General features: G+C 31.5%; 1 protein-coding gene across 2 annotated transcripts; it reads left to right on the top strand.

Moving 5' to 3' along the window:
- The first annotated feature begins 377 nt into the window (after positions 1 to 377).
- LOC139486930 (uncharacterized) lies at positions 378 to 13,439 on the top strand. Of its 2 annotated transcripts, XM_071271973.1 has the most exons (3): positions 378 to 888; positions 1,566 to 2,237; positions 11,869 to 13,439. In XM_071271973.1, the coding sequence occupies exons 1-3, from the start codon at positions 855 to 857 to the stop codon at positions 12,147 to 12,149; spliced, it is 987 nt and encodes a 328-aa protein (XP_071128074.1). In that variant the 5' UTR covers positions 378 to 854; the 3' UTR covers positions 12,150 to 13,439. The 2 variants fall into 2 exon arrangements, 1 of the variants encoding a protein (XP_071128074.1); XR_011655687.1 differs by lacking the exons at positions 378 to 888; positions 1,566 to 2,237 and adding an exon at positions 6,050 to 6,268 and having other exon boundaries at positions 11,869 to 12,005.
- The last annotated feature ends 423 nt before the right edge of the window (positions 13,440 to 13,862 follow it).

Genomic DNA, 13,862 nt, shown 5'->3' with positions numbered 1-13,862 from the left:
ACCCGAACATATATTTACATGTATCAATATACTTAAAATATAATAACGTCATGAGCATTCATAAACTATTTACAAGTTGACGTTAACTTATTCAACCAACAATCAATTCAATGCTATATACAGAACATGGTAATTTTCAATACAGAATGACAACTAGCAAAGAGTTGTAAAAAAATCTGTCTTTGAAAAAGAACATAAAAAAGGTGGTGCACATTGAATGCAGGTTGTTTAAAAGAGTGCACCACATTTTGTTTGGTTATTTCGAATAGACAGAAAAAATATATTACAGTCATTCCTTGTAATTTGAAGTACATCATGATAACAAGTTTGATTTTACGGTTATTTTAACAAGCTATGTCTTTGAGCGGGAAGAAAAACACATTCAGCCAATCAGAAGACACATTACATTCAAAATTATTTTAAAATGAAATAAAACTTTCTTGTTTCTCAAACTGATGAGCTTAAAAATCAATAAAGCCCAAAATGAACAACTCTTATCGCTTCACGATAATTGTACTAACTTATTAATCTACCAGAAAGAGAGTTTTATTTAACATCATTCAACAAGGCAGAAGATAAGTTTGTCTGTTTTACATATTATATTGTTTGACGGTACAGAGGATCAAACATCTTTCGATATATCAACCATTGGAATCACATAAGTGTTATGGTTGGAGTAGAGAACATGCCTTATCAAATCCAATACTTCCGAATACTAAATTAAACTACTAGGCTAGTGGTTGCTGGAATTCAGTAATAGAAAAGACTTACATTCTGAAGTCTGGCAGAATCGATTTGACAATTATGAGGATTATTTTGATGTGAGCATTGATAACACGAGTTATTCATCAGTCATGACGCTGCTGACAGAAGTTCTAGTCTTGCAAGGTAAGATCATAAGGTAATTTTGTGAAATTCATTCTTTAAGCTTGAAATTATTGAAATTATGTAGTGATAAATATGCATATACATTTATGTTTTTTTTTTTAATATTTTTGGAAAACATCCGAAAGAACTTTTTTAAGATTGTATATGTCTTGCCTTTTTCATATCAAACAATACATTTCTTTTCTTGAACATTTTTCTTTTATTTATTCCTCATTAGAAGATTTTATATTTTAGAATTTTTATCAATTTTAGTGGAATCTAGTTCAAATATGCATTGTTAGATATGTGAAATACTTTTGATGACAAAATTGTGATAGCTTTTATTAGAAGATTTTTATTACTAAACTTTTCTATTAGTATGGTTTAAAAGAATTATTTAACTTTTCTGTTAGAATGTTATAAAAGAATTAATTAACTTTTCTGTTTGTATGTTTTTAACAGAATTATTTAACTTTTCTGGTAAATAATGATGTTTTAAATGAATTTTAAATTGATGCTTTTGAAAATCTTGTACAAAATAATGTTTGACATTTTTATTTGAAATGTAAAATTAACCATCGACATCTATCTTTTTGTTAAAAATAAACCGCTTTAACCTAGGACAGCTAGTTGCACTGGAATAGGCGATCATTCTATGGTTTTCAAGGCTTGCATTATAATAAATCGCATTTTTTCAGGTCTCTTTACACTGACGAAAGCAAATTTGGAACTTCTCTGGCCATTTGACAGTAAAGCATATGCCCGTGAGGTGAACATAAATAACTCAACTCAAGATGATTCTGCTGGGTGTGATATGACATTTACTAACATAAAGCCTTCTGGATTTCCCGTCAAAAGCACGGCATTTGACGGAAGCTCTCATTACGATATAAGAATTGAAGGTGTGGCTGTGGACGACTTTTCTTTCTCTTTCTGGTTAAATACAGCGAAACAGCATGGTGCCTTATTTCATTACAAACCAGATGATCCAAGCACTGATTTGCAAGATATTAAATTGTGGCTTGTTACTAAACAAATTCACTTTGCAAGGGTGTTACAAACTAAAACTGAAACAGAAATTTGTGGGTCAAGTGTCTCGGAAGGCAATTGGTACTACATTTCTTATGGAATAGATAAAGGAAATGGTAAAATGTGGATGTACATGGACACCAGTCAAGTATATGATAAGGATGAATCTTATAAAGACAATGTGATTTTCCCTGTGCCGGGCACTCTTCGGGTTGGTGGAATGTTCGATAACTCATCAGAAAATTATGAAGGCTCAATTACATGTATCGGCTTTCACAGTGCTTCGGTACCAAGTAGTTCCTTAACAAAGACGCCATGTACTTTATCGTCACGGAGTACATGTAAGTAATTATATAAGTTGTTACAATACTTTATATATGTAATAAGCTTTTCCGTTTGCATTTTGTTTGTTTTTGTTTTTGTTTTTGTTTTTTAGTGATTTTAATTTTAAATTGACATTTGACTTTTGAAATCTTGAAATTTCGATTGTTCAAAATATCATCTGAAAACTCAATTATTTTGGCTTTCTAAAATGTTGAAATGTCTACTTTTCAAAAAGAACCGGTCTCCACGAAAGCCCATCAATCGATTTTTATTCGAGTCCATTGAAATCCAGTGACGCTGCGTAAATATATATCCCTTCAACCAAAGACGATCTTTTAGACAAACTTAACGCAATCGGTTACAAACTGTTTGGGCAGATATTCTGTTGTTATTGTTTTATGGGTGTGTCGTGCTGTTTTTGACGAGTTTACAAATCGAATCAGGAGGTGAATAATTCGGATGTACCTGTATTGACGTTACGTCATTTCGCGAGACCTGCCGATCATTTGTCCGACCAGTATCTTTTGGCCTTGCAAAAGTCATTATACAGACATTGAGCTGATTTGCTACCTGCGTTGAGTCATTCCTGTTACCAACATTCCATATCTCGTTCTTTCTGATTTTGTCGAAGACGGGGTTTTAACTTACGTGAAGTTTTTTTTCTCAATTTTATGTGCAGGCTTCTTGTTAACAATACTGTTCGACACAATTAATTACCAAAAGGATAAAGAGTGCGTCTTAAATAAAGGCAACAGTAGTATACCGCTGTTCAAAATTCATAAATCGATAGAGAAAAAACAAATCCGGGTTACAAACCTTAACTGAGGGAAAGTATCAAATATAAGACACAACACCGAAACGTAACGCACACAGAAACGAACTATAATGTAACAATGGCCACTTTCCTGTCCTGGTACAGGGCATTTTATGAAAAAATGGTGGGTTGAACCTGGTTTTGTGGCATGCCAAACCTCCCACTTTAATGGCAGTGTAAATTATAACATTTAAATGACAACATTACACGACAGGGTTACAATAAATAAATAGATAAATGGGGGGAAATGTAGGAAAGAGAAACAAACGAATAATAGCCATCAAAAGAAACAGGTTAAAAAAAAATGTATACACCAGATGCGCGCTACGTCCACACAAAACTATGCTCAGATGTAAAAACTTTGAAAGCCATGACAACTACAAAGTTGAAGATCGCCGAGGACCAAAAGTTCCAAAAAGTTGTGAGGCCAGGATTATCCGCCTCGGACAAAAACATCATTATTATCAAGAATAATACATAGTTTGCAAACAGTAAATTTATAAAATGACTAGATAATAGATATACATGATTAAACTGAAGTGGTGACTAGCTATAGAATAAAAATAGAGGTAAATTTTTGAACAAATAATATTTGTTTGAAATCAGAAAATGAAACGTCATTTCCAATTTTTGTTTTACAACGGAGTAAATTTTATAGATAGATCATTCAATTCTCTAATTTTAGATTTGAAAGTATTTGACATTAATAAAAGAAGACAACGAGAATGAGAATGCCAACTTGTAGGGTTAAATCAATGTTACAAAAACAAATACTAGTACAAAAAACAACATTTAAAAATTGAAAAAAATTGAAAACTTAGCAGCTCATGAGTCGTCCTGACTAATGTTTGTCATATTTCCCACTTGATTTACCACTGTTTAAACAAGGCAAAGTCAATGACTTGCTTTTTGGAAACCAAAACGTCCTTGAAAACCAACCATAAAACATGGGATTCTTAATTTCTTCAGATCTGACGATTCTATGATTGTGTCTTAGAAACTAAAACATAGAACATTGGAAAACAACAGCTATGTTCTAGTGTCAACATGAATGTTCTTCCGAATGACACTCTTCAATATCAAATGCTAATCCACATCATAATTTAAGAACAAAACCAACGTCTTTATATAAATTGACAAAATGTGTGGATGACGCTTTTTATACGCCCGTCAAAATTTTGACGGGACGTATTATGGTATACAAATGTCCGGTGTCCGTCCGTCCGTCCGTCTGTCTGTCCGTCGTAGACATGTCGAACCGTAACTTAGTTATATTAATCTAAAGATCTGTATACTTTTTGGTGATGATTCAAAATTTCATTTTTGAGTTATTTAGTATTTTGTAAAAAAGGGGGAGGGGGTTTTTACATGTCGTGCCGTATCTCAAAAACGATTTATGATTATTGGTCAAAACTTTACACACTTCTTTGTTATATTAATCTAAAGATCTGTATACTTTTTGGTGGTGACTCAAAATTTTATTTATGAGTTATTGAGTACTTTGTAAAAAAGGGGAGGGTTTTTTTTTTACATGTTGCGCCGTATCTCAAAAACAATTTATGATTATTGCTTGAAACTGTACACACTTCTTTGTTATGTTAATCTAAAGATCTGTATACTTTTTGGTTTGATTCAAAATTTTATTTTAGTGATATTTGAAAGAAAAAAAACAGGGTGGGGAGGGGGGGGGGGGGGTCACATGTCCCGCCGTGTCTCAAAAGCAATAAATGGTAATTGCTTAAAACTTTCTCAGAAACTATTGATGATTATTGCATAAAACTTCCACACAAGACGTCGGGCGTATCATGCGCTCATGGCGCAGCTGTTTATTAAAACTTACGCCCATCTCTCCTCATAAATTTGTAATGACTGTGTTTGAATACTTACCTTAAAGTACAAATACTTAGAAAAAGTCGAAACTTTGCAGATTTCAAATGTAAAATTCTTAACTGTATGAGCGAAATATTTTATTTAAAATAGATGAATTTTTGTATTTATCAGAAGACGAAATATCAATTTTAAAGTAGAAATTGTGTCGTTTTATAAAGAAGAAATTTCGAATTCCGAGTTAATTTTAAATAATTTTGTAAAATTCGGTACTGAAAGACTCCCTTTACCATCATGCATGACTTTGTTTACGAAAGACAAGATTATGGTTAAACAAGAGAGAGAAAAAAATCGTATGAATCAAGCTTTTTAGATATTTTTCCAATATTATTTCAAACCTTGCTTTCTGAAAATTAAAAAACACCTCCGTCACAATATAAGAGCAAGTACATCACTTGAAATAATCATAAATCCATCCTTTTTTTCGTCTTGATGCCAAAAGCCTTTAAAAAACTATTTTTCTGTTTTGTCCATTTGTCGTATTTTACATAAAAGTGTCATATAGCAAATTTACCTGACCATATCGGGAAATAGGTATTTAGTCGGATCTGAACACGTACTTGTGATTTGTTTAAAACCGGTTATGCTAAAAATAATCGAAGAAATGTAAAAATGTGCAGGACTTAATTAAATCCGTATTTCGGTAAGATGGTGCTAGCATACGATTTTTATTGCGTCTTACACTTTGAGAATCGAATAATTTTTAACTACTTTATTCCAATATTGTGTAAAAACGTTAATTATGAGCTATGAAAGTCGAGTGTCTCGAGCATTTTTCTGAGGAAGATTTAAAAAATTGCAAAGAAATATTTTTACCGTGGGTTAGCTTTCATTAGTCTTCACTATCTATAGATTAACAACTTTTGGTTATATTTATAATTAAGAATCATCATTGAAGGTGGAGTACGCTTGTGTGAGCCAAAATTTGTTCCTGTGAAAAAAGTTCCAGTGGAACTAATTTCACAGGAAATATGTTCTGGGAGAACTTTTTTCACAGACAATTTCTATATAATTTGTTCCATCTCTATGAAATAAGTTCCACACTTTACTTGGTGAAATAAGTTCTGGGTTGGTGAAATTTGTTCCTTACCTACATTTCTTATGGAATAGATAAAGGAAATGGTAAAATGTGGATGTACATGGACACCAGTAAAGTATATGATAAGGATAAATCTTATAAAGACAATGTGATTTTCCCTGTGCCGGGCACTCTTCGGGTTGGTGGAATGTTCGATAACTCATCAGAAAATTATGAAGGCTCAATTACATGTATCGGCTTTCACAGTGCTTCGATACCAAGTAGTTCCTTAACAAAGACGCCATGTACTTTATCGTCACGGAGTACATGTTAGTAATTATATAAGTTGTTACAATACTTTATATATGTAATAAGCTTTTCCGTTTGCATTTTGTTTGTTTTTGTTTTTGTTTTTGTTTTTTAGTGATTTTAACTTTAAATTGACATTTGACTTTTGAAATCTTGAAATTTCGATTGTTCAAAATATCATCTGAAAACTCAATTATTTTGGCTTTCTACAATGTTGAAATGTCTACTTTTCAAAAAGAACCGGTCTCCACGAAAGCCCATCAATCGATTTTTATTCGAGTCCACTGAAATCCAGTGACGCTGCGTAAATATATATCCCTTCAACCAAAGACGATCTTTTAGACAAACTTAACGCAATCGGTTACAAACTGTTTGGGCATATATTCTGTTGTTATTGTTTTATGGGTGTGTCGTGCTGTTTTTGACGAGTTTATAAATCGAATCAGGAGGTGAATAATTCGGATGTGCCTGTATTGACGTTACGTCATTTCGCGAGACCTGCCGATCATTTGTCCGACCAGTATCTTTTGGCCTTGCAAAAGTCATTATACAGACATTGAGATGATTTGCTTCCTGCGTTGAGTCATTCCTGTTACCAACATTCCATAGCTCGTTCTTTCTGATTTTGTCGAAGACGGGGTTTTTACTTACGTGAAGTTTTTTTTCTCACTTTTATGTGCAGGCTTCTTGTTAACAATACTGTTCGACACAATTAATTACCAAAAGGATAAAGAGTGCGTCTTAAATAAAGGCAACAGTAGTATACCGCTGTTCAAAATTCATAAATCGATAAAGAAAAAACAAATCCGGGTTACAAACTTAAACTGAGGGAAAGTATCAAATATAAGACACAACACCGAAACGTAACGCACACAGAAACGAACTATAATGTAACAATGGCCACTTTCCTGTCCTGGTACAGGGCATTTTATGAAAAAATGGTGGGTTGAACCTGGTTTTGTGGCATGCCAAACCTCCCACTTTAATGGCAGTGTAAATTATAACATTTAAATGACAACATTACACGACAGGGTTACAATAAATAAATAGATAAATGGGGGGAAATGTAGGAAAGAGAAACAAACGAATAATAGCCATCAAAAGGTAACAGGTTAAAAAAATGTATACACCAGATGCGCGCTACGTCCACACAAAACTATGCTCAGATGTAAAAAGTTTGAAAGCCATGACAACTACAAAGTTGAAGATCGCCGAGGACCAAAAGTTCCAAAAAGTTGTGAGGCCAGGATTATCCGCCTCGGACAAAAACATCATTATTATCAAGAATAATACATAGTTTGCAAACAGTAAATTTATAAAATGACTAGATAATAGATATACATGATTAAACTGAAGTGGTGACTAGCTATAGAATAAAAATAGAGGTAAATTTTTGAACAAATAATATTTGTTTGAAATCAGAAAATGAAACGTCATTTCCAATTTTTGTTTTACAACGGAGTAAATTTTATAGATAGATCATTCAATTCTCTAATTTTAGATTTGAAAGTATTTGACATTAATAAAAGAAGACAACGAGAATGAGAATGCCAACTTGTAGGGTTAAATCAATGTTACAAAAACAAATACTAGTACAAAAAACAACATTTAAAAATTGAAAAAAATTGAAAACTTAGCAGCTCATGAGTCGTCCTGACTAATGTTTGTCATATTTCCCACTTGATTTACCACTGTTTAAACAAGGCAAAGTCAATGACTTGCTTTTTGGAAACCAAAACGTCCTTGAAAACCAACCATAAAACATGGGATTCTTAATTTCTTCAGATCTGACGATTCTATGATTGTGTCTTAGAAACTAAAACATAGAACATTGGAAAACAACAGCTATGTTCTAGTGTCAACATGAATGTTCTTCCGAATGACACTCTTCAATATCAAATGCTAATCCACATCATAATTTAAGAACAAAACCAACGTCTTTATATAAATTGACAAAATGTGTGGATGACGCTTTTTATACGCCCGTCAAAATTTTGACGGGACGTATTATGGTATACAAATGTCCGGTGTCCGTCCGTCCGTCCGTCTGTCTGTCCGTCGTAGACATGTCGAACCGTAACTTAGTTATATTAATCTAAAGATCTGTATACTTTTTGGTGATGATTCAAAATTTCATTTTTGAGTTATTTAGTATTTTGTAAAAAAGGGGGAGGGGGTTTTTACATGTCGTGCCGTATCTCAAAAACGATTTATGATTATTGGTCAAAACTTTACACACTTCTTTGTTATATTAATCTAAAGATCTGTATACTTTTTGGTGATGACTCAAAATTTTATTTATGAGTTATTGAGTACTTTGTAAAAAAGGGGAGGTTTTTTTTTTTACATGTCGCGCCGTATCTCAAAAACAATTTATGATTATTGCTTGAAACTGTACACACTTCTTTGTTATGTTAATCGAAAGATCTGTATACTTTTTGGTTTGATTCAAAATTTTATTTTAGTGATATTTGAAAGAAAAAACACAGGGTGGGGAGGGGGGGGGTCACATGTCCCGCCGTGTCTCAAAAGCAATAAATGGTAATTGCTTAAAACTTTCTCAGAAACTATTGATGATTATTGCATAAAACTTACACACAAGACGTCGGGCGTATCATGCGCTCATGGCGCAGCTGTTTATTAAAACTTACGCCCATCTCTCCTCATAAATTTGTAATGACTGTGTTTGAATACTTACCTTAAAGTACAAATACTTAGAAAAAGTCGAAACTTTGCAGATTTCAAATGTAAAATTCTTAACTGTATGAGCGAAATATTTTATTTAAAATAGATGAAATTTTGTATTTATCAGAAGACGAAATATCAATTTTAAAGTAGAAATTGTGTCGTTTTATAAAGAAGAAATTTCGAATTCCGAGTTAATTTTAAATAATTTTGTAAAATTCGGTACTGAAAGACTCCCTTTACCATCATGCATGACTTTGTTTACGAAAGACAAGATTATGGTTAAACAAGAGAGAGAAAAAAATCGTATGAATCAAGCTTTTTAGATATTTTCCCAACATTATTTCAAACCTTGCTTTCTGAAAATTAAAAAACACCTCCGTCACAATATAAGAGCAAGTACATCACTTGAAATAATCATAAATCCATTCTTTTTTTCGTCTTGATGCCAAAAGCCTTTAAAAAACTATTTTTCTGTTTTGTCCATTTGTCGTATTTTACATAAAAGTGTCATATAGCAAATTTACCTGACCATATCGGGAAATAGGTATTTAGTCGGATCTGAACACGTACTTGTGATTTGTTTAAAACCGGTTATGCTAAAAATAATCGAAGAAATGTAAAAATGTGCAGGACTTAATTAAATCCGTATTTCGGTAAGATGGTGCTAGCATACGATTTTTATTGCGTCTTACACTTTGAGAATCGAATAATTTTTAACTACTTTATTCCAATATTGTGTAAAAACGTTAATTATGAGCTATGAAAGTCGAGTGTCTCGAGCATTTTTCTGAGGAAGATTTAAAAAATTGCAAAGAAATATTTTTACCGTGGGTTAGCTTTCATTAGTCTTCACTATCTATAGATTAACAACTTTTGGTTATATTTATAATTAAGAATCATCATTGAAGGTGGAGTACGCTTGTGTGAGCCAAAATTTGTTCCTGTGAAAAAAGTTCCAGTGGAACTAATTTCACAGGAAATATGTTCTGGGAGAACTTTTTTCACAGACAATTTCTATATAATTTGTTCTATCTCTATGAAATAAGTTCCACACTTTACTTGGTGAAATAAGTTCTGGGTTGGTGAAATTTGTTCCTTACCTAGTGAAATAAGTTCCATGTTTGTGAGATTTGTTCCTTACCTGGTGAAATAAGTTCTGGATTTGTGAAATTTGTTCCTCACCTGGTGAAATAAGTTCCTTGTCTGTGAAATATGTTCCACTGGTTAAACAAGTTATCTTATATACTGAGCACTTGTCATCAGTGAGTTTAAAGTCATTATAAAAAACATGTATTATATTGATAATGTAATAAATAAAAAGTGTAAACATCCAATTGGATCATGTGGAGTAAAGCAAAAGTTTAATAACATGCTCAATTAATAATACTAAAAATGGCACTTATGAGGCAGGAAAGATTAGAATAAGAAATAATAATAAAAGTTATCCTGAAAAAAAGTATTATAGTTACAGATGAACATTTGTACTTTTTTGAAAAGGACAAAGTGACTGATCAATTATATTAAAAGACATAAAGAAACAAAAAACACACTCTTTCAAAAAACTGTACGATGACCATAGCTAAGTACATGTATGATTAGAACACCCATGACAGATCATCAGGAAAGAAGGAGGATGAATACCACATAAACGATAAAACATAGATACATTATCATCGCTATTATTTCTTATCTTCATCCTACACTTATACCTTCAATTGCTAATGTACCCCATGCCAGCACAGTACTTATTTTCTGTGAAATAGGTTAGAGCAGAACATTTTCATTGATTTCTATAAAATACCTTCGTTTAAAACTAATATCACAAGAACTTATTTCACTTTTTTTTTTAAATGTTAATATTGGAACAAAACTGATGGTTCTGTGATTTTTGTTCCGGAACTTATTTCACACTTGGTTAAGAAATTAGTTCCGGAACAAAATTTATAGTGCTGGAACATATTTTCTGTGACATAAGTTCCGGTGGAACATATTTCCTATGAAATTTGTTCCGGCGGAACAAATGTCACGCCGGAACAAATTTTTTGTTACACTTGCACAGTTAATTAATTATATTGATATGCCATTTGTATAAAGAGTGACATTTCGTTGTATTATGTGCCAATTCGAAAAAATTATGCGGGTATTGTCTCCCTTTAACAGGTTCATTATTTTATAATTAAGTTTAGGTTTCTGATATAATTTTGAATAATTAAAAAATGTATCAATTCAATATATTTCAGTTTGTGTTATTGGTGTATCAAAAACATTGATCTACGAATATAATTTCATAAATTTGAAACGTTTAAAATGATTACATACCAATATAAAGAACCGTTCATCATTTTTGAAAAAGACTATGAATGAAAATCCGAATAATTATCTTCACTTGATGGTAGATTGATTGGGAAATAAACAAGAGTTATCAAATGGTAACCAGAGAGAGGGACTAGCAAGCAATTTTTAATTGTAGCTTATTCAACGTTAAAACAATTATCCACTATAAACGAATGTTACTTTATACAAATATAAGGACTTTGTTAGCTTAATCTACAAATTTTATTAGATATTATGATTTTTTATTACAATAGATTAATGTGCTATGTCATACAAAAAATACGTTATTTTTCACCAAGTATCGAAATGTACCAACAGACAAAAAAAAAATATTTATGTAAAGGAATTTCTCGTTGTTACAATATTTACGTAAGGTAATTTTTTTTAAGGTTACATGTATACAAAATTTTTATAACTTTAATGAATTTCTCTTTGGTACATTTTATCATATTTATGCAAAAAGAACTTTACGGCATGATTTCTCGTCGGTTAATAAATTTAGCTATCAAACTTAAAGTTTTCGTTAAGACATATTTGTATTTTATATGAAATCAGTTTTAGAGTTGAGTTTAATTACAATTTCTTTTTAAATTTTCAGTCACACCGTCATGTAGTAGTAACATACGAGGGAACTATGGTGGATCAAAGGGACGCTTTCTCCTTTATTCGGGGTCGATCAATGACCTTGAAGAAATGTTTAGTGTTAACACGTGCGGTGTAGTAGCATGTGGGTCCACATGTTTAAAACATGGTGGGTGTCTCTACATTCAGTATGACAAATTAAAACCAGGATGCACAAGATGTTATCTATTTAAAGTTGGTACTGGAAATGCTATATCAACGAATGGACTTTTCTATCAGTTATCATTTTTTGTATGACAATATGTTATAACAATAAAGGAAACAAGACTTGTAATCTAAATGTAAGGACTCCGAACAATTATTATGAGCATGTCCTTTGGAAGTGCCCTTTAACAAGTTGAGATGGCTTACAATGACATTATTGCAAGACTGGTGGATGCTATAAAATATATTGTTATATATTGTATATAAGGAAAATAACGTTGTAAGTTTTATTAACTTGAAGTTTTTATGCCTAAATTTGTTTAAACTAAGTTTGTATATTTTTTCATAGAAACATTGACCTTTGAAATATGTTTATATAACAAAAAATCAAATATCCTTTCAATCAATATTTAAATAAAAACATATTCTGTGTCCATGTTTTAATAAAAGTTCTTTTAAACAATGCATGGAAAAAGGATCTACTTTTAAATCAGATTGCCTGTAAATGTTTTTGAAATTTTATAGCGAAATAATTGTGTCTATAATTTGGTCACAGGCGAAAACTTTGTCGCAGTTTCTTTTTTAATATGTTATGATACTCAAAGTTTTTTGCCAAATTAATATATTATTATTTAAGAAACAAAATGTTTCTATGCTTTTAATTTGTCTGCGTTGTGCATTGTTCCATCTATATATGGGCTTTGATTTGTATACTATTTTTAACACTTTTAATAAATTTCTAGGTAGAAAAGAAGAGGAGATCTAATAACAAAACAATGTACATTTAAAGATCAGGAGTAAATTATAGACGGGAATTTATACAATAAGGCAAGCTCTGAATCGAGTCTTAAATGTTTGTAAATGATAAGAGTGTCATAGATCTGATATTCGTTTGAGTGCTGAAACCGATAACACTTTTTAGATAAGATCGATGTTGAAGATTTTTTCAATACGTGTAGATATATATCTTTTAAAGGTATGTACTTTGTTTTTTAATTATTTGTTTCATATACGAAATTTACATTGTCACATCTCTATAACCTGACTCACTACCCAAACGTTGAAGTATGTGTGAGTGTTGTGGTTCTAAGCTTTGTGTATGATTTTTATAAAATTTGCATGGGGCGAATTAAAGTTAAATTGCAGAAATGAAAATTAGACAGAGAGTAGGACGGACGATCACTGGTAAAACTTAATGTGCATTCGACTACTGTAGTCTCATGACAAATAATCTGTCTATTTGCAAATTGCTTTTTAAATATATATTTTGTATGTTTTAATACATGTGTTTTGTTGAAGTCGAAAATTATTTATTACTATATTGTAGTGAAATATTATTGTATTGCAATCAATGCAAAATGCTATAAATACTATAAATCTGTATGTTCTTACTTTTTTCGATGTTCTATATCAAGGCAACAGTAATACGCTGTTCACTAGATATAATCTATTAAGCAAAACCTAATCCAGGTTACTAAATAAAATCGATTGTAATAACACACCAACTATACGAAAAAAAAACCAAAGAACAACAGAAACACTGCATGAACTACAACAAAAGCAAACACCAGCATACAAATACCGCCATACTGACAATACAGAAATACCGTACAAACAAACGAGAGAACAACCAGCACAGATAAATACAAAAAAAAAATAATTTAAAAAAAAGCACGAACTCCAAGGGCAATTCTGAACGGATTGTCCTTTATAAATTGGCAAAATTAAAAGATCGAATAAATCAAACTAATCGAAAACAACAAAATATAATCATTATTCCTTTAAACATAGATTGACTGGTTGTTG

This window comes from Mytilus edulis, chromosome 8 (genome assembly GCF_963676685.1).
Source record: "Mytilus edulis chromosome 8, xbMytEdul2.2, whole genome shotgun sequence".
Lineage (NCBI taxonomy): Eukaryota > Metazoa > Mollusca > Bivalvia > Mytilida > Mytilidae > Mytilus > Mytilus edulis.
Note: the sequence above shows the minus strand (reverse complement) of the source record. Positions and strands in the feature narration are given on the sequence as shown.